This window comes from Haliotis cracherodii, unplaced genomic scaffold (assembly GCF_022045235.1).
Source record: "Haliotis cracherodii isolate W230 unplaced genomic scaffold, xgHalCrac1.p SCAF_1, whole genome shotgun sequence".
NCBI lineage: Eukaryota > Metazoa > Mollusca > Gastropoda > Lepetellida > Haliotidae > Haliotis > Haliotis cracherodii.
Genome location: NW_027266264.1, coordinates 86,324,516 through 86,344,667, shown reverse-complemented (window position 1 = coordinate 86,344,667; position 20,152 = coordinate 86,324,516). Strand labels below are relative to the sequence as shown.

At 41.3% G+C, this 20,152-nt stretch overlaps 1 protein-coding gene across 3 annotated transcripts in view; it reads right to left on the bottom strand.

Annotated features, from left to right (window-relative positions):
• Positions 1–20,152, bottom strand: part of LOC139453657 (E3 SUMO-protein ligase PIAS2-like) — a 56,737-nt gene that overhangs the window by 6,588 nt on the left and 29,997 nt on the right. For all 3 annotated transcript variants that reach the window (XM_071235139.1, XM_071235145.1, XM_071235153.1), the window contains 6 exons: positions 19,069–19,174; positions 18,435–18,508; positions 16,764–16,924; positions 9,528–9,709; positions 8,804–8,912; positions 613–1,205 (listed from right to left, as the gene is read on the bottom strand). In XM_071235139.1, the coding sequence (XP_071091240.1) occupies positions 613–1,205; positions 8,804–8,912; positions 9,528–9,709; positions 16,764–16,924; positions 18,435–18,508; positions 19,069–19,174 (1,225 nt within the window). The remainder of the gene's footprint in view (positions 1–612; positions 1,206–8,803; positions 8,913–9,527; positions 9,710–16,763; positions 16,925–18,434; positions 18,509–19,068; positions 19,175–20,152) is intronic.

Genomic DNA, 20,152 nt, shown 5'->3' with positions numbered 1-20,152 from the left:
GTTCTTTGACTGCCGATAGTGAACTGAAGAAAACATGAAAAGGGATTGACAGGCCTGCCAGTCAACTTCAGAAACTGCAGCAAAGTAAGTACTTAATTACATTCATTTCAACTAATTATTAATAAAGTAAACCCAGCAAGAAGGTTGTTCACCAAATTCACCAAGAGAAATTCTCAGTTTTACATACAGTCAAACATCGTGTCGAAGTTGAAGGGACCTTCGTAAATACTTTGAGTTATCCGAGGTTTGACACAATGAAAAATGATGATAAAGAAGCAATATGCAGACTTCGACACATCAAAGTTTGACACAACGGTGTTTGACTGTATTTTGAAGTTTGGGTGGGCAGTATTCTAAGTCAGAAAACTGTTTCTCAGACAGGCCTGATTAATTGCTTCCGCTGAACGAGAACAGTAAGAGTAACGAGGTACCTGTGTGGGAGGGGCTACTTTGAACTGCTGTGCTGCATGTAGGATAGGGCTGTGTAATGGACAAAGCCCTTTAATTTCAGTGTTATGAATGCTGATTTATTCATAGAACAGCTTGACCCTCAAAAGAAACATTCACTGACACAGGATGGATCTATATCCGATACTCAACATTCTAACTTACCAAATGAAGGCACATTTGCGAAGGGATGAAAGTTTGAGACCCCATTCCTGTTGAGACTTGATGCTAGGGATAATGGAGCCGGTCGGGGCAATGTCAGACATGACGACATTGGCACAGCCGCCATCATGCTCAGGGGGGACGTCATCATGGGATGGACGTAGCCAAACGGGGGATACATTTTCGATGTCTGAAGATGAGTGGGTAATGGTCTTGGTACTGGTGACCGTTGTTTGGCAGGTGGTGACGATATTTTTGTCGGTGACTCTCTTTTACAAGGTGAGGAGAGACTCTCACGAGATTCATGTTTGACTGTGGTGCCAAAATTAATTGGTGACTGCAGACGAGATTCCACTTTTGGTGGTGAGGCAATGTTGTTTGGTGACCGCAGTCGCGACTGATAATCGAACAGCGATGCCGAGCTCAAGTGGGATTGTGACCGCAGTCGACACAAGGTGTCCAGTTTAGGTGAGCTGAGGGGTGGTGAGCATAAACCCCGTGGTGACTCCAGAATCCGAGGGGAGCCTATGTGTGACGGAGATCCCAGGTGGTTAGGGGTGCTCGTGTTAGAGAGTGAGGGGGAGGTCGAGGGAGTTCTGTTAAAACAAAACAAAAGTCAGTATAAACTGGTGCTTTCAACAATCTCAACAATAAATTGTGAATGTGATGTGTTTACAAAATAATCATACAAAATATACTATTTACAATATATAAAACATGGTATATTTTCAAAAACATTGTGGTTGTACACAAAGCCAGTCTTAAATTGTGGCAAATATTTTTCAAACCAAACTGAATATTATTTTCACAGGGACTCTTCTGCAAATGCATCACAAACATCATCAAACACAATCCCATCACCATCAGTGGGGCTAATAGAGTGCAAATTGTTGACAACACATTAAGATGTCTACTCTATGCGTATTTCGTTGTGGTCCTGGGACACACCGCGTCGCTGGTAACACTTGGCCCGAGCTCTGCAATATGCATACACATTGGTCATACTCTGGGATCTTCAAAACAAAATACTTGGTAATAGTCATGATGTAGAATGACAACTCTTTATCAGCCATGGTAAGGAATCATACAGTAATTAACAGCTGCATTCAAAACATACATGTTTCAAAGACAACGTTACAATAATGTGAGATTGAGTTTGGTTTAATGCTGCTTTCAACAGTATTTCAGCAAAATCACTGCCCTTCAGCTTGTTATGGCTGGAAAGTTCAAGTGAAATGATACATTGGTGCATCGTGAGTCTTCATGTGCCAATACAATACATGATACATTTTTTTCTGTATCGATACAAGACAACACACTTACTAAAGCACATTACTACTAGTTTAATGACTCCCAAGCATTTTTGTCAGTCAAAAATGGCAAAATGTGTTGTAATTACGTAAGTGCACTAGTAAAAAGTGAAATAATTATAGTCAAGACATTTCCACATAAATATGCACATTGCGAACATATCCTGACCTTTGTATCATGATACATATCGTATCGTCACCTCTACTGGAAAGCATGAGGTGATGCAGGTCTGGACGCTTACAACTTTCGTGAAACCCACAAGCAGTTTGTTTACCAACAATGTGTTGTGGTTGTTCACTCAATTTTCAAATTGGCATTTACTTTTCTTGGCATTCAAGCACTATAGAAGGATTGTCAATAGACATCTAGGTCTTGTTAATCACTTTGCACTTCAAGTCTGAAAGTGAAAAGTCTCCGACTCCTATTAATTTCAGACACTTCTAAAATGTGCACAAAACCTAACCAGCCATATTAAAATGGTTGTCAGGCATTGAATAATTTTCTTTCTAGATAAATAATGAATAAGAAGGTTTTGATACAATTATACTTCTTCGTTTTGTTTTTTAATTTTGAGTCCATCACAAATATATCGAGCCATTATCACGATATGGTAATTCTTTTTCATTTTAGCATCTCAGTGCCAACTTATGACCTCTGCAAGGTCAAATGGCATTTGCATGTTCCCTTCTGCTATTTAACTGAATCTTAGACGAGACAGCCAAGATAGACACTGCCTTGAACATACGAACTACTCAAAAGTTACAGGAGTCAATCTGTCATGTGATGCTTCCGAGTTCCATGTACAACATCTGGAACAAGCAGACAAATGGCTGTGTCAAACCCAATCTTATCAAATCAGATCAGAGTTCCCGCTACCACCAATCGCATTAAAATCAGATCAGAGTTCTCGCTACCGCTAAACAAAGATCTGAGGACATTCCATCACGGGTCTCGTCAAAATGACCTTTCATCCGACCAATCAGTGCGTCGCTTGAAAGTGATAATGATCATGAGTCTGAATGTGATTTAACACGGGGTATTCCAAATGACAGTTACAGGCTTTATAACTGAATCCACTCTAGACCATCTATTAGCCATTCCAGAATGTTTGTTCCGTTATGAAATTATTACCGGGTAATCGAGAATGTCAAATATGTAACAAAGCGTAGTCACCAGTTAGTGCCATAAACTACCAGAATGCTGCCTTCTGATTTGCTAATGTCGAATCCTTGTCAACCCTTCCAATGACTGGTCAAAATTCGGAAAGGTAGGTCTGACGTGACACGTAATGGGATGTCCTCAGATCTTGGTTTAGCAGGAGCGAGAACTAAGATGTGATTTTAATGAGAACAGCTACCGCAAAACCAATATCTGAGGACATCCCATTACAGGGTGCTTGATCTGTACATTTTGAACTCGGAAAGAGCTAGCCCATAATTAATTCCTGAATGCCCGGACATTTTTACTACAAAATTTATCACTCAAACCAACAATCAGGACTTTTTAAAATTCATCTCACCAAGTGACAGCTGACCTCATGGTCATTTGAAATTACAGGAGGCAACAAATCTCATTAATATGCATGAATATTCAAACTGTGGAGCACACAGGTAATTCCTCATACAAATTATCAAACAAAATTCAGATTGAACTTATAAATATAGAAAATGGAAGAGACATGTACGATTGTACCAATCAGATGACAGAGGACCAAATCAAAATGCGATGATGATTGAACAGCTGAGAAAGCACAGAGACGAGAATGCTCTTCAGTTTTCCTGTAATTTTTGTTGTCTCTGGTTGACGTTGACAGTTACATGACATATTGCCTTCCAAACAGGTGTGGCCTATTTTCAAAGTCTTTCTGATTGGATCTGGCTGCTGGTATCCATATTTCCATGAATAATTTACAAGTGGTTACAAATATGAACTGTAATTCAAACCCTTTTAAAGGGGAAAATAGTAGCTACCTGTTCACTGAGCCTAACAAGTCCGGCCTACATTGAACATGGTTAGGGTTCATAGAGAAATTATTTTTGTTTGTTATTATTTGAGCAATTGATCAGAATGACCTTGACATATTATTTATATTTTATTGATCGCATCTATTATTATCGATTGTTTGCACCGTACTTCCTTGTAGATGACCTCTATATTTGATGGCAGTCAGCCAAAATGTTATAAACCTAAAACCCCATGCTAGAGAATGTATGGCATTATGTTATCATTACACACTTTTAATACTTGTCTCATGATGGTGACCTTGACCTATATATGCAAAAACAATTTTTAGATGTTTAATGGACAAGTGCAGCAAAGATGGACAAATCTGGGTACATTATCCAGATTCAGGAACAATATTTCTTTCTGCTCCACAAACACCAAGTATATTCTCTGGTTTACAATGGCTGATAGGTGGGTGGGTCACTACATCACACATACAGCATATCATCTGGGACTACTTTCCCCTTGATGAATACGATGGCCATGTTGCCACATTTTGAGTGTCGAATGTTCATCAAGGAAGGCAAAAACATGATGAAACTGCATCTTTGTTGCAATGTGTGTGCTGGGTCATGTTAAGCTGTGTTGTCCCATGTGTTAACAGAAGTTACTTTGATGCTGAATTTCTCTAAGAGATGTAACACATGTATAAACTGTTGAATCTATGCACTATGCACACTTTTGCAACATTTGGCAAAATGGCCACAAAAATCAAAATGTTGTTCTAGGTATTTAGGTAGAGATAATCAAATGTCACATTGTCGTCACACAGGTTTGTTTTTCATTTAACGTGTTTGGAGATGGACATGAGAACTAGAACACATTTCTTCTGATGTCGAATTAAAGTTGACAGTGTGTTTTCATTGTGTCAGTACCGGTACATGTAGTGGATACATTCATATGGTGGACAGTATTGTAGCGTAACATTGACTTTTCATTGATCTACAACCTTGATAATCCATAAACCTGGGAACCCTACCTTCTGGTCGATGAAACTCTCACATGTCTACCAAGTCCCTTCAGTGTTCACGTGTCATAAATAAAGATGATTTCATACAGAAAAGAGGGTATCATTGTATTTGTAAATTCACAACAAATAGATAACAGTTTCAAATTTGTAAATGTTTTAAATGTCATTGAAGCAGTCTGCAATGTGTGGTTTATTAAATAATTGCTGTCTACTTGTGAAAAATTGTAAGCAAATATTAGCTCTTCCATTTGGAAAATTCAGTGTCAATTCCAATCCCAAGCTCGGACTGGTGAATTGTGTGGAATTGGATCAGACTGTTGGAAGGCCATAGCTTTTCTCATCCACAGAAACCAACCTAAGTGAGGTGTTCCACACACCTTAGCCAGTCAGACCGGATGGTTCCTTGGTGATGTCAGAGTGTAAGCTGCAACAGTACCTCACCACGCTGACACAACCACAACATATATTTGTCTTGGCTATTCCACCTCCTTCACAGAACTAGCTTGATCTTTGTGCCCAAATAAAAGACGCTCGGAAAGGACAACAGACAAAGAAGGATCTGTTTTAATGATAACTTTAATTACACTTTGTACAAGTCTGTATAAGCCCTTTACCAACTGATTTGACAAAGAGAAATGAGTTGGTTGGAGCCGCCATGAATGACCAGTGGATGTTATAGGCAAGAGATTATGTACAGTTAGAAATGTACACAGAATATTGGTTTCCTAGTGATTAATGGACAACAAGCAAGAAGCAGCGTCTTTTACAAGAGCACAAAAATGCAAGCTAGAACTGCTACTAACATCATCACAAACTCCCTGCACCAACTTCATGAGAACTGGAGTACTGCTCGGAGGCAGATGAGAACTCTCAAAGTGTCATCTGTCCTTAAATTGGAATTGATGTCTGTTTAAAAAAAACCCCGATTTGGGCAGTTTTGTTAATTTGTCAACAAAGGTTTCACAGGAATGTTTTTGCTCAAATTGGAAAGAAACGCATACCTGTGAAGTTTTGTTGAGCCCATGAAAAATTCCATGTTAAAGTTGAAATGATGTTGAGAAGCAGAGATTTGCTATCTACAATGCAGATTTCAAATTTGAAGCCAAACATTCGCCCCAACATAAATATCTGACACTATGTACATAATCTCTTTTGTGTGAGACATGAAAATAATTGATGCAGTTGAATCTGTTTGAACATACACACAGCTAACAATACATGCAGGTGCGTGTAGGAGCAGGGAGAGATTCAATAAAAGCAAGAAAACAGCCATTTTTCTGCTGCCACTGTAGAAGAACATAAATTTCACCCTTCAACAATTACCAAAACAAAAGCACTTTATAACATGGCTTTGTGTTCATTCAGGATGAAGTCTCCTCCCGCTCCACCATGCATCCTCTGATAATACGATGCATCCTCTGATAATACGATGCATCCTCTGATAATACGATGCATCAAACCGTGTCTATCAAGTCTTGCTTTGACAAATGAATTTGGCAACAAATGATAATTCTGATTGATCTCATGGATTTGTTTCACCATTACAACTTAGAAAATAAGGTTATTGCTGTGTATATTTCCTGGTTCTCGACAGCTGTTTATTCATCCTTTATTGGTGTGGAATATGGTATAAAAGAAACACTTTGTGACACATCTCTGTAACGGCCCTGTATCGTTAATGATAAGATGTGTGAATGTTCCATGTTGGTATGCTTCTACTAGTATGTACAGTCCACATAATAAATCAATATGTACATTTCTACACATTAAAACACACTTGTACGTACTTCATGTGCTTAACAGATCAAATCAACATACACTAATAAAACAGTTAGACACTTGGCAATTCAACGTACTAAGTGTTCACATAAAACATAAATATAGTACTCTATATTGCAATCGTACCTACATTAGTACAATATTGGGCGAGTCCCATCACGAACAACAGGCTATCAAATCATATGTATCTCCGGCAGTATATTTTACGACTCTTGCTGGAAGTTCTACATCTTTCATGGACAATTACCTCAAACTTCCATTGTAGTAAGCAGTTAAGGGTTTTATGAAACAGGAATTTGTGTGTTTGAATGTAACTTTTAGAACTTTTGTTGTCATGGTTTACTTTTGAAACACACCAATTTGGTGGCAAAAAATGGGTGGGTTTGGTTGTGACAGTTTCCGGAGCCCTGATGAGGTGCGATAAGCAATGGGTTAACAACTTGGGTAAAGGTAGACAACAATGTTTGACAACATTGAATATTACTTATACCATATGTATCTAGTGAACATGATGGCACAAAAACACACCTGAAGCACTTGCAAGATATGAAAAATAGAGTACAGCGGGTGTGAAGAAAAGGGTTTGTTTGGGGCAGAGGTGGGGCAGAGGTGGGGCAGAGGTGGGGTGGGGGTGGGGGTGGATGAAGTTTTGATGGGGGTGGGTTAGGGTATTGGAGAGTGAGAGTTGAACAACTGGACATCTTTATTGGGACACACAGACACAATTGGGGAAGGAGGGTCAGGTGAACAAGGTTACTGAACTATGGTCTTGTTGGAAAAGGCCAAATGGAAAGAGTGTTTTCACTTGTAAAAAATATGTGCACAACCATAAATCAGGTTTGATATTTGTCAGAGTATATACAGATTTGTACCAAATTCATTCGGATTTAAATTTTAATTTTCAGATCTTAAATACTGAAGAGAAACAGCCACAGGACAATTTGTAAAAAGTTCACAGCAGTTGTCAAATTGACAAATTACGTCACTTTAAATGTGATGCATGCGACTGTGGAGGTAAGTTTTTTTATACAAAAACAAAAAAAATCAGAAATTTGCATTTCTCTGCACAAATACACATTTGTCATGGGTCCAACCTGATCACAATGTACCAAGTTTTGGGGAAACGTCCCCCTTTGATCTCCATCAGTCAAATTCTAGTACAACATCTCCAGGTAACTCATATGCTAGGTCAACAGTGGCCCCCTGCTAAGTTATCACAGCACCAAGCATAGCAGAGAGGTCACCTGTACACTACACTGATCATAGACAACAGACATATCATTAAGAAATAATTCAGATCTACAAGTACAATTTCATGCAAAAGGTTCTATCGTTTGCAAGTTAATAAAAGGTTCAGAGCAAATGTCTTGTAATCTTTAATACAGATATGTTTTGGCCTTGTCAATGTGCTGCCTTTGGTGAATAGGAGGACAAAATATTGCGTCATATCGAAGTTGTTTATCAGTAATGAAAATAAAAGTAGGACAGACTTAAATACTGGAATCAATGTTTCAGACGTTCTGTAAGTTTATTATAAAATGCTTGCATTCAAAATAAATACGCCAAATGATACCAGCTTGCACGCATACAGACAGCTGTCTTACTTGGAAGCGTGAGAACCGATACTCAAGCAGAGTCATAAACCTGAGTTTGTTTTTCAATGGGTTGCCGTTTCACCAAGATAAACCCTGAAGAAACTCCTCAAACTCACGATCCGATAATGCATCAAGATTAAGTGTTCCGTACTGATTGTGACTTGGCCCTTGCGTCTGGGAAGATGGTATGAGGGAGGGGGGACGGTGCTGAGGGATAGCAGGGGCAGGAATTGAAGGGGCGAGGGATGGGGGGAGGAGGGAGGGAGGGGGGATAGGCAGCATGCTGCTGGATGGGAGGAGTGGAGGAACCGATGGCATGAAACTCATGACAGTTGCTGCCGAGGACGACTCGACAGACGAGAAGGAGGCGACTGAGTTGGGGGAGGGGGAAGGGTGGGGTGAGGTAAGGGGGGACTGGGGGTTTGACTGAGTTGTGGATAGCGCCACCCCTGAAGGACTGCTAGAAACAGAGTGTGTGGAGCTGGCATGTGGGGGCGTCGGCGTGTCCAGGTTTATAACGGGGGGACTCACACACCCTTGTTCTGATGGTCGACTGCTGGACACAGATGCGGGGGGTGATGATTCTTCATCTGAACTGTCAATCGTAAGGTCAATAATTTCGACAGATTTCTTTTTGGATGAACCTACAAACAAAAAGGAAAAAATATTCAATAAACTATCAAAGTTAAGAATAACTGTTAAAATATTGCTGTATGTCTTCTCGAGAAGTGTGGGACATTGTTGGTCAGGTTGTAAAGACACCAGGTCAAGGACCAGAATTTTTTACCATGGCTTCAAGACAAACTTGTGATTGTTTCTTTGTTGTTTGACGAGTAGTCATCAATATTCCAGGCTGATATTCCAGTGATCAGTCTACTGCATATTTAGCATTAAATAGCAGATCCAAATAGATAAATCAATTTGGTACACATACAGAACAATTAATCATGTCATTATTCCATTTGTAATGAATCATCAGAGTCAATATACCGATACTAAAATTTCCACTCAATGACACCCCTACAAAGTAGAAAAGAATGTAGCACCAGCTCAAAAGTGAGCGAGTGAGTATGGTGTTACGCAGCTTTTAGCAATATTCCAGCAATATCACGGCGGGGAGACCAGAATGGTCGGCTTCACACATTGTACCCATGTCGGGAATCGAACCCAGGTGTGACAAGCGACCGCCCCAACGGCACAATAAATGTTCCTGAATGGCAGCCTGCAGAGGAATCTAAATCTAGTGCACTAAAAGTTACCTTTGTCTGATGAGGTGGAGGTTGAGGCTGATGCAGCTGACGAGGAGGAACTTGTGGCTTTCACTGAGGGACTAGATATCACATGTGTTTCCTTGCTGTGCTTCATGGGGCTCCAGCTGCCATCCTCGTGGAACTGAATCTCACTTCCTTCGGGGGACTTCCGGAAGATCTCCACGAAATACCTGCAACAGTTCACAGGTCATTCAAGATTTCCACATCATACAAGCTCCTGTGTTCAACCAAGAACAAAGGTATACTGTCAAATCTGTACTTTTGTGACACTGTAAAACCTTTTTACAGTATCAAATAAAGCTCTCTAATGCTCGCGTACTATTTCGTTTTTTTTATTCCCGCCGTTGCTCTCGTTCATTTACATAACCGGAAGTACTTCCGCTTCCGCTCATAAAAACGGGACCATCATCATGATCAACTGGACCAAGTAGGGATATTGACAAAATCATATAGTTACCAATACAACACCACAATATAATGAATTTGTGCCAAGTCTGCTAGGAATTGGATACAATATCAAAGATTATCAATGGTTGGAAAAGCAAATTGTCAATTTACTATACTCTGAAACACAAATATCGACTAAGGAACTTTGTAGATGGCAAAACTGACAGGCCCTGACACTTCACTTAATTTGACTCACAAATTCAATGAAATGTGTTAACAATGTAACATAAACCACAGATTTCGTGATGGGTCGGGACACTGAAACAAGAAATCCATAACTGGTATAACAAATATATTCAACACTATTGGGTAACGCCAGATTTGAGGTAAGAAGTCATTTTTTCCTGACAGCAAAATTAGTAAAATCTAAATATTTTTTACATTTGTATACTTATCCTGCATTACTCCTTAATGCATTCACTGCTTACTTACGACAACTAGAAGGACAGCCTGCGAAGGTCCTGGGTGAAGAAATAAAGTTGTTGTTCTCAAGTCCCAATAAGTGGCCTTCCGTCGCTGTCCTGTGACCTTGATGACACCTAAGGTAATCTTCACATCACTGCCTGTCGCCCAAGCTCTTAGAAAAACATACTTTTGAGGTTTCTGAAGCCAAAGTGGGGAGGCAAGTCTTACGACGGGTGGGCCTTAAGCGTAGTAATGCAGGATAAGTATACAAATGTAAAAAATATTTAGATTTTACTAAATTTTTTACTTATCCTGCATTACTCCTTAATGCATCTGTATCGGACGGTTTGGAGGTGGGTAAACCTTCAGAATACAGAAACCTCAATAATTCACACCCTACAATACGACACCAGTTGGTCGATAAACCGTGAAGCGGAAAAGTTCAGAAAGGAAACAAAACGCCATTACGGTAGGGTTGTTCAAAAATCAAAAAGATTGAACATAGGAATTAAAGAGAAATTCCCTATATATACACGCATAGTAATAAAGAAAATAATAGCTATTCAGCTAATTCTTTACTTACTACGTCATCGAGCCGTCGCTGACAAACAAGATTGTCTAATATTCTTCCACTGGCGGCGACTGAGTGACTGCACATGGAAGTTGACTGGCTCTGTATAGGGCGAGTTCATTACTTGCGTCAGGGGTTGGCAACCTACAGGATAACAACCAGAGGGCCAAACTTCAAACGTTTTCGACATCCCCGAGAGCCCCAACGCGAAGGTTATGACTAACGAAAATATGTGTCGAATCTCCAGAAATATCCTTCCGTGATTGTTCCAAAACCACAAGTGCCGTGTTGAGTCCTGGTAAGGCTGACACCTTGAGATCTTGAGGGTAATTCGCTCTCGGCGAGTTCCGTTTGGCGATCTCGTATGTCTGAAGGATTACTGCACGTAACCATAGAGATATGGTGTTTGCAATTATGCGACTAACTTCGGTCGTTGACAAAGTAAATACGGGTATCAATGACCGCTTCCTCGAACTCCTCGTCGAACTCCTAGTCTTGGAGCGTCGAATGAAAACTCGAACTGCTCGCACCGAGCCCAGGAGAACTTCACCATGTACGATTCCCACACTAGTCGATATCGGTGGGATGGTGAAGGAACGGTCGGGTTGGCCCGGTAGTAGATTTTAGCAATAAAATCCCAGCATAACCCTAGATGTCCCGTTCCGTGCGTCCCATGCTCAAAACGGATCCGGGTTGAGTCAATCACATGTAGTTCGCTCACCCGTACCGCCATTGCTAATGCCAAGAGAAACCATTGTTTCCTTGGTGATGTCCAAGCTCCTCACAGCGATAGCCCGTTCGCGGAGCTCTCTATACTATACCGAGAGTGTAACGAAGGTGTCACGCGATGGGAAGGAGCTTGAAAATGAGGATGAAATGAGGATGCAATGAGGGGCCCGAAGGGGGCCCTCGCAAACCTCGAAGTACCACGTTCAAGTCCCAATCAGGTGGCTGGAACTTGGCCTTCTGATCCTCAAGCCTGAATGAGCATAATATGGCCTGTAGTTCCGTGACCTTAATCACATTGTGATTTTCCGGAAACGGCCAACACTAAGATAATTGCAGCCAATTACGTAGTAATGGTGCTACCTTCCAAGTGTTTTTGGGTACGCAATGTAGGAGGTATTCCTCTAGGAATTGTGACGCAATCGTAGGGTCTTGATTCTTTCCTTCCCTGTAAAAAGTCTCAAGTGATCCCCACTTGTCATCGTCGTCTCTGGGAGAGTAACGATGAATTAAAGCTATAGCTTTGCTGCCCGTGTCGAAATAACCCTTCGCACTTAAACGCCTTTTAAAGACGAACCATGCGTGCAGACGTTGGGTGAGGCAATTTTCTGTTGAGGGTGGATGAGTAGGTTGGACCACTGTGAGAGGGGTAGTGAATCGTTTTAGATTTTTCCGAGCTTGACGAACTACCCTCTCGCCGGTTACCAGGGTGCGACCAAAGGAGAGATCGAGATACCTTGTCTCCTTGATCCCCTGTATCACCTTGGGAAGTAAAAGTGGTGGCAGAAAAGTGTTAGTTTTTTTGCCCTTCCCAAGTGATACTGAACTCGTCCACCGCCCAAGTCTGCGGATCCGGCAACGGGGAGATATACGTCATGAGTTGGTGGCCTAGGCAAGTAATAAACAAGACAATGTTTGGTTGCCTGAATTCCTGAAGCAGTAACTGGAATGCTTCTGTGAGAAATTTCCACTCGGTGGGAGCCACCCTGTCTGGACGTGATAAAGTATCGGCCAGTCTGTTTCTACATCCGGGGATGTGCTGAACTATGAACTTTAGTCACAGCCGATCCACTAGATGGAACAAATCTGAATGTCCTTAGAAGTAAAGAGTGGGAGTGTGTTGTTCCCCGATTGCACAGGCACCACACCACAGTGCTGTTGTCTGTGGATATTGCGAGTCGGGCTAACTGTAGTTGATTCTGCCAATGTGATATAGCCAGAATTAAAGCTTCCAACTCCAAGTTGTTTGTGTGCCACTTCCATTGAGCGCCGGGCCATAGCCCTGAGTTTATCTGGTCTTGTAAGTGAAGACCCCACCCCTGAAAGGGGCCGTCCACAAACAGGTGTGTATTCGGGGAAAACCCGAATAAAGAGACTCCGCAGACATTCAACGCCACAAATTGAGGCAAGGCTCTAGATTAGTCGGTAGAGTGATGGCCTTGAGTGGATCCTGACTCCTGATGTAAGGGTTCAGGAAAAAATTGAATTGGTCGCAGTTGTAAGCGGCCCATGCTAGTTAACTCCTGTGCCGAGGTGATTAACCCTAGCAACACTTGCCACTGGCGAAGTGTGTGTGGTTGGTGTAGAGTAGATGACAAAAGAAGTAGAAACTTGTGCCATCTGTCCCTCGGTACAGATAGGATATCCTGGTCTGTCTTGAACAGGTCTCCTATGAACTGAAGTCAATAGGAAGGAGAATACTCCCGACTTCGTCTCGTTGATTGTCTATCCCAGTTATTGACATGTGTTGATGATACAGTAGATCGCCCTCCATCTACGACTCGAACCAAGTGTTCATCACGTGTAGATAGTTATTGGCTTCATTACTCCTGTAAATAGCCATAAGTGTCACTGACATGTCAAATGGGAAATACTACCATTGGTAGTGAACCTCAATGAACTGGACCTGAAAAGTCTACGGTTGGGATGGATAGTCGAGACTGATCAAGAGTCAAACGTTCGTTGAACACAGAGATTGTGGATCATTCTCATCTTGTCTGGGTCCTTCATGAGTACCAGGTAGGTGTGAGGATAAAACCCCGGTGTAAAAACTGGGTTGTGAACCCACTCTACAGCTCTTCTTACCAACAGTATATCAATGTTGGATTTTCCCAATCAAACTGTGGTCAACGGTGGGGTTATCTCTACCCGTATACGGACACCATGATATAGTGCGATAAGTACGAAATCGTCCTTGAGACTTGTCTCTGCCACTCCCTTCTCAGTAAGGGAATGCTGGTCTTCCCTGAGAAACGCGCGTCAAGGCTTATAATTCCCTGACTTGCCAGCCCGCTTGGACTTTCCAAGCTTTTTAGGAACTTGACGTGCGTGTCTGCGATCTGTTCGTTGAACAGGGGAGTAGATGACCAAGGTTGACGTAATAGACTGCCCTTGAAACCAGCATCTCAGTTGGAAACGCTGTAAAGTCTTGGGTGTGACGGTAATCTCCGTCAGAACGGTCTCAAGATGAATTTTCCTGTGGTCAAACTGACGCTGTAGGAAAAACACGATAGTTTGAAAGTGATCTATTCAGATAGGGTTATCCTCTAATAGATTCTGATCCACTGCAAACATTGACGATATTGGTCGCTTAAATGACGGAGCAAAAGTGAGTTTTGGAGAAGTCTTCCTCCAATGACCTCGTGGTGTCCCTCTTATTTACCCTGTTATCAGGGGAGGGCGTTACTGACACGAGATGGTTTGCTTCCCAATCGGGTACATGTGCTAAACTGATCATGTGCCGGTTACGTAACCGAGTACACTGTAAGCCTTGGGCTAACGTCATTGTAGAGACCTTGATTGGTACGCAGACGCTGCGCTCAGCGCAGGTCTGGAATGTTGGAACAGCGCTAAGCTGATCGTGCGACGTTTGCGTAATAGGAGCGCATTGGGTAGCAGTCAGACGCTGCGCTCGGCGCAGGTCTATGCTGGATATGTTGGAACAGTGCTAAGCTGATCGTGCGTCGCTTGCGTGATAGGAGCGCTTGGGTAGCAGTCAGACGCTGCGCTCGGCGCATGTCTATGCTGGATATGTTGGAACAGCGCTAAGCTGATCGTGCGTCGCTTGCGTAATAGAAGTGCTTGGGTTGTAGTCAAGTGCTGCGCTCGGCGCAGATAAATCAGACACAAAGCTCAAAAGTATTGACTGGATCAAGGCTTGCGTCTAATCTACCCCCATCATAGCATCTTGATACGCTGGTGCTGTCGCCGACCTCACAGATTAACATACATGTATCTGGAAGTGTCCGGCGGCTGAAAAAATAAGAGCAGTTACGATACTCACAAAATCCTCCGGTATTGTTGATTTCGGTGGATGGTGTACTTCTGCAGTCACAGGCGTCATAATACCTGCTGATAATAACGGTTGGGTGGTAATGACCGAACCATGTCATTCGCTATTCTGCGATAGTGACATTCCTCTCGTCTCACGACGGAATAACTGCAAAATATGATTGTGAGTAATCTGCTTTTATATAGTAAACTCGTTGGATTAGAGATTTACACAAAAATTACATTTTGAATTTGGGCGAGCACATCTACATGCATGCCTAGGACCGTGGATAAAGAGCTTTGGGCGAATATTCCACGACAATATGTACACCACGCAAACATAAGTTACGCAATTAAACCATTGAAGAAATGGTACTGGAAGAATGCCGTAGAATTGAACAGTAATCTATCGGCAAAAATACGAATTCCAAGGGTATATAATATTTTTATATACGCAATTCAATGTAAACCAAGGCTATTTACATTTAGAGATTGGAGAGCACATCTGCTCGCAAACCAACCAACGTGGATGATAATCTTTGTAAGGTTTTTTCCACGACAATTAGTACAATGCTCAAAGGTATGTTACACAATTAAACCCTTGTTGATGAGACAATACTGGAAGAGTGCCGAAGAATTTGAACTCTAATCTATCGGCAAAATTATGAGTTGCAAAGGTATACAATCTTTTTGTATGCGCAACTAAATGTAAACCAAGGGTATTTATATTTTCATTTAGGGTTTGGAGAGCACATCTGCGTACAGACCAAACAACGTGGATGATAATCTTGTAAGATTTTTCCCACGACAATTAGTACCACGCTCAATCATAAGTTACACAATTACGCCATTGTTGATGAAGCGGTACTGGAATAATGCCATAGAATTGAACAATAATCTATCGGCAAAACTACAAGTTGCAAGAGTATACAATAGTTCATATACGCAACTCAATGTAAACCAAAAAGACCAACAAAAACCTATTTAATTGCATAAACATAGGTACGCAATAAAAGAATTGTTGATAAAGCGGGACTGGAAGAATGCCGTAGATTCGGCAACCATATTTTTAACGAGTTGAAAAAGTATACAATAATTTGAGTATACGCAACTCACTGTTACGCCAAAGCTAGTAGTATTTAAGAACATAAGAATATGTTATACATACGTAGCTGAGAATTGTAAACAATATGACTACCTTGGCAGGCAAACGATTGTAACACAATTCAAAATGGCGGCGAACAACAATATTTTGGCGGGAAAAAAGACAAGAGTCTTTACACGCCTAATTAATTCACATAAAACTACACAACATGGTGAAAGTAATATGAAAAGAATACATCACCCATCGCAGATCAATTTTTAAGATTGTAGACAAACTGAAGGTCTATAATTAATCCAAAAGGAGAGCTCCGCTGGGACACGTCCTAGCTGTGCTGCGACAAGCAGTGATGTGAAGATTACCTTAGGTGTCATCAAGGTCACAGGACAGCGACGGAAGGCCACTTATTGGGACTTGAGAACAACAACTTTATTTCTTCACCCAGGACCTTCGCAGGCTGTCCTTCTAGTTGTCGTAAGTAAGCAGTGAATGCATTAAGGAGTAATGCAGGATAAGTAAAAAATTACTGTTTCTTACATGGAGATGAGAGTTTAAAACACATAAGAATTTCTCTTTATATTGCTACTGATACTACAGTTAGGAATCAATCAGTCATGGTTCCAAAAGTCTGTAACAAAGAATGATGATTCTGCTTTTGTGTTGCAAAACTGTACACAGATGCCACAGGTGACCACACACATACCCATCTATCAATAGCTTGTCAAAAGGAGCAGGTTTATCACACACAGGGCACACCCATGTCGGCTTTTTCTCATTCATCATGAGGAACGTGGTGGCATCAAAACACTGGAGGTGAGTGCACGTACTCGCTCGACATGGAATCTGCATGCGCATCTTGCCCAACTGGAATCAACACAAACAATGAAAGTCAGCCTTAAGACAACTGAAACATCTAGCCAAGAGCACAACACAATTGAATAATGATACATATATACTCTACCATTGCATTCAATACCTTTATAACATCAATCTCTTACTAAAAGTGTGTGTGTGAGTGTTTGTTGTTTTATACTGCACTAAGCGATATTTCCGCTACATGACAGAAGCCTGGAAATAATCAAGTCTCAACAAGCATTAATGACCCATTCCAACATGCCACGCCATCAACCAAGTCACAAGGTCTGACAACCCGATTCATAAAGTTGCCTCTTCTGACCAACATTAGTTGATGGGGACCAATTCTAACCCGTGATCCTTACAGGGGCACTGAATTATGCTTTGTTTTGTTTGTTTGTTGTTTAACGCCGCACTCAGCAATTCTCCAGATATATGATGGCTGTCTGTTAATAATCAAGTGTGGACCAGACAATCCAGTGATTGATATCATGATCAATCCACGCACTTGGGATACAATGACATGCATCAACCAAGTCAGCGAGCCTCACCACCCGGCACCATTAGTCGCTATGCTAGCAGCCTATGCTAACCTAGTTCTTCACAAGTTGAGAGGGTTCAAATATCTCTGCTGGTGTAGAGTCAACAGCTGGTGTGCCAGGAACAAGGGACCAAACTGGTGAAGACCCTGGACCTTTGTAAGGGGGATGTCATTGAGATGGGAAGCGGAGACAGTATGTGACTTCCAGAAGCACCCTTCTAAGCACTCCGCTATAAAATCCCAGAGAAGACCCAGAAAAAACTTCCCATTCTGTAACCTCTCAAACTGGACCCTGTTAACGTCCTACGTGATCCCTTGAATATTTATTTGCAAAGAGTGACTGAGCCGACCAAGAAGTGGGTACAGGCGCGCCTTAAAGGGATTGTCCCACTGACATTGTTGAAGGACAACCTGACGTAAAAGGGCAGTGACCAATCCGGCATGATGTAAGAGGTTCCAAGATGGTTGTGATCTTATCCTGAATCATCACAACAGATCCTCAACACAAGCCTCTTCAGAAGACTTAGCGTTGAACATCAAGGTAGTCATGGCCTCAGTCGCCGAGAGGATAGTGGAAATCAAAAAGAGCGTCCACCGAACAGTGGTAAAAATTTGATCGATGACATGCATCAACCAAGTCAGCGAGCCTGACCACCCGATCCCGTTAGTTGCCGCTTACGACAAGCATAGTTACCTTTTACGGCAAGTATGGGTTGCTGAAGACCTATTCTTCCCCGGATCTTCATGGGTCCAGTTCTAATGAGGCCTACAGAAAACATTTGGTACTGGGCGGAGGCCCCTTACCACTAGCATGGGGGACCGGAACCCAGTTGTTTCAATGACTTTTCATGAAGGGCAAAGGAATGTGGGGACTGTCCAGAAATGGTGAATCAGTGCCATGGTGTGCTACCAAAGGCCAGTGATTGTCAATATATAGTTTTCTCTCCGAGATGACATTGTCTCAGTGCGTGTACTTACGGGACAGATGAGAGATACTCGGAGACTTGTGGTTGCTATTTCACTGTCAGGATCATGCGCTAATTTTTCTTTAACTGAAACAAACATGTCACAGAATTTGTTTTATTCTGCACTTGGCATTCTGCACTTGGCATTGATACAGCATGACGTACCTGCAATATTGATGTCATCACAACACAATGTTGTCAAACAATTGATAATGTTACATGATAGTGAGTGAGTGTGTAAGTTTCGTTTTACACCACTTTTAGCAATATTCCAGCAATATCACGGCGGGGGACACCAAAATTGGGCTTCACACATTGTACCCATGTCAGGAATCAAACCCCGGGTTCTTATCATGACAAGCAAACGCTTTAACCACATCATAGATAGAACATACATCCTGTCTTGCATGATTATGTCTTTATTGTGAATAGGTAAATCTGGATACTAATATTTGTTTGATTCAGGAGCATGTTATCATGGTTTGACACCTTACATAAACCAACAATTATTAGATTCAACATTCTCAACAGTTGAAGAATAGAGTAGAGACAGGTTGATTGCTCCGGAGACACCCTTCAAGGGTCTTAACTTTTATTGTACACACGATTACCCAAGAGAGTTTCGATATTTGAGTCAAGCAACTTACTTAGAGCTCTTGTATGATCTGGATGTCGATTTCCGAACTGTTTTAACCTCTGTAACAATATATCTGATGTGAGTCTTCGCACCAAGTATATAGCCAGACAGTAGCCCTGCAACAAACAAACAATGCATGAGATGTGAACCATGGTCTGTGGTGAGTACCTGGTATAACATTTCAGTTTCAACAAGGCACCGGGAGTAATTCCCTGTATCCCAGGCATTAGATGCTTCTACCTGAATGACGCCCATGGACATGACACTGACAGATCAATACTCATGTACACCCACAACCCACACCATGGCACAGGGTCAGGACTGAAACTCTGTACAGTAGGTTGCAGCGGAGACCCCTGGGCAAATTATATAAATATCCCCTATCATCCACTTATATACATATGCATTACAAACATTTGGTTACTTGTGATAGTGGTAGAACAATTGGCTAAAATTGAGGCTAAACACAGCCAAAATCGAAAGAAAACATTTGTTGTCAGAACTTTTTAAAAGTTTGTGTAACATTTCCTCTGTAATCTTGAAAAGTGGGATAATCATTGTCAGGATTTCCTTTTATTTTTTTATCCAACTAGTGTCATGCAGGGGTACTTTTTTCCTTTAGTTCATCAAGACTATTTTGCTAAATTAATGAGGTTCCCATCACCAGAAATACAACTGAACAGAATGTCATGCGTGGAATTAGGTCAACAACTGTGCCATGCCAGGCCTAAGTCCATCTGTAATATCAACAAGCAACAAACACAAAAGTAACATTTCCAGGAATGAATTGAGATAATAAAATATCCAAAGAATACATCAATTTAAAAAACCACAAAAACCTTTCATGGTACTTTACATCTTTGTCTTATTCTGATGAATCGAAAAATTATACAGGAACAACAAAAAACATTGAAACTTAGCTCGATGCAACTCTAATTTGGATTATTGGTGTAAATATAATTGTATTGTGAATCTTCAAAGTAATGATTTACCTCTAATATATATATTCATATAAATATAATAGGAAGGATAAAAGCAAAGTATTTACTGAGGAAGTGAAATTTATCAGCTATCTTTTATAAACACCGCTGGAT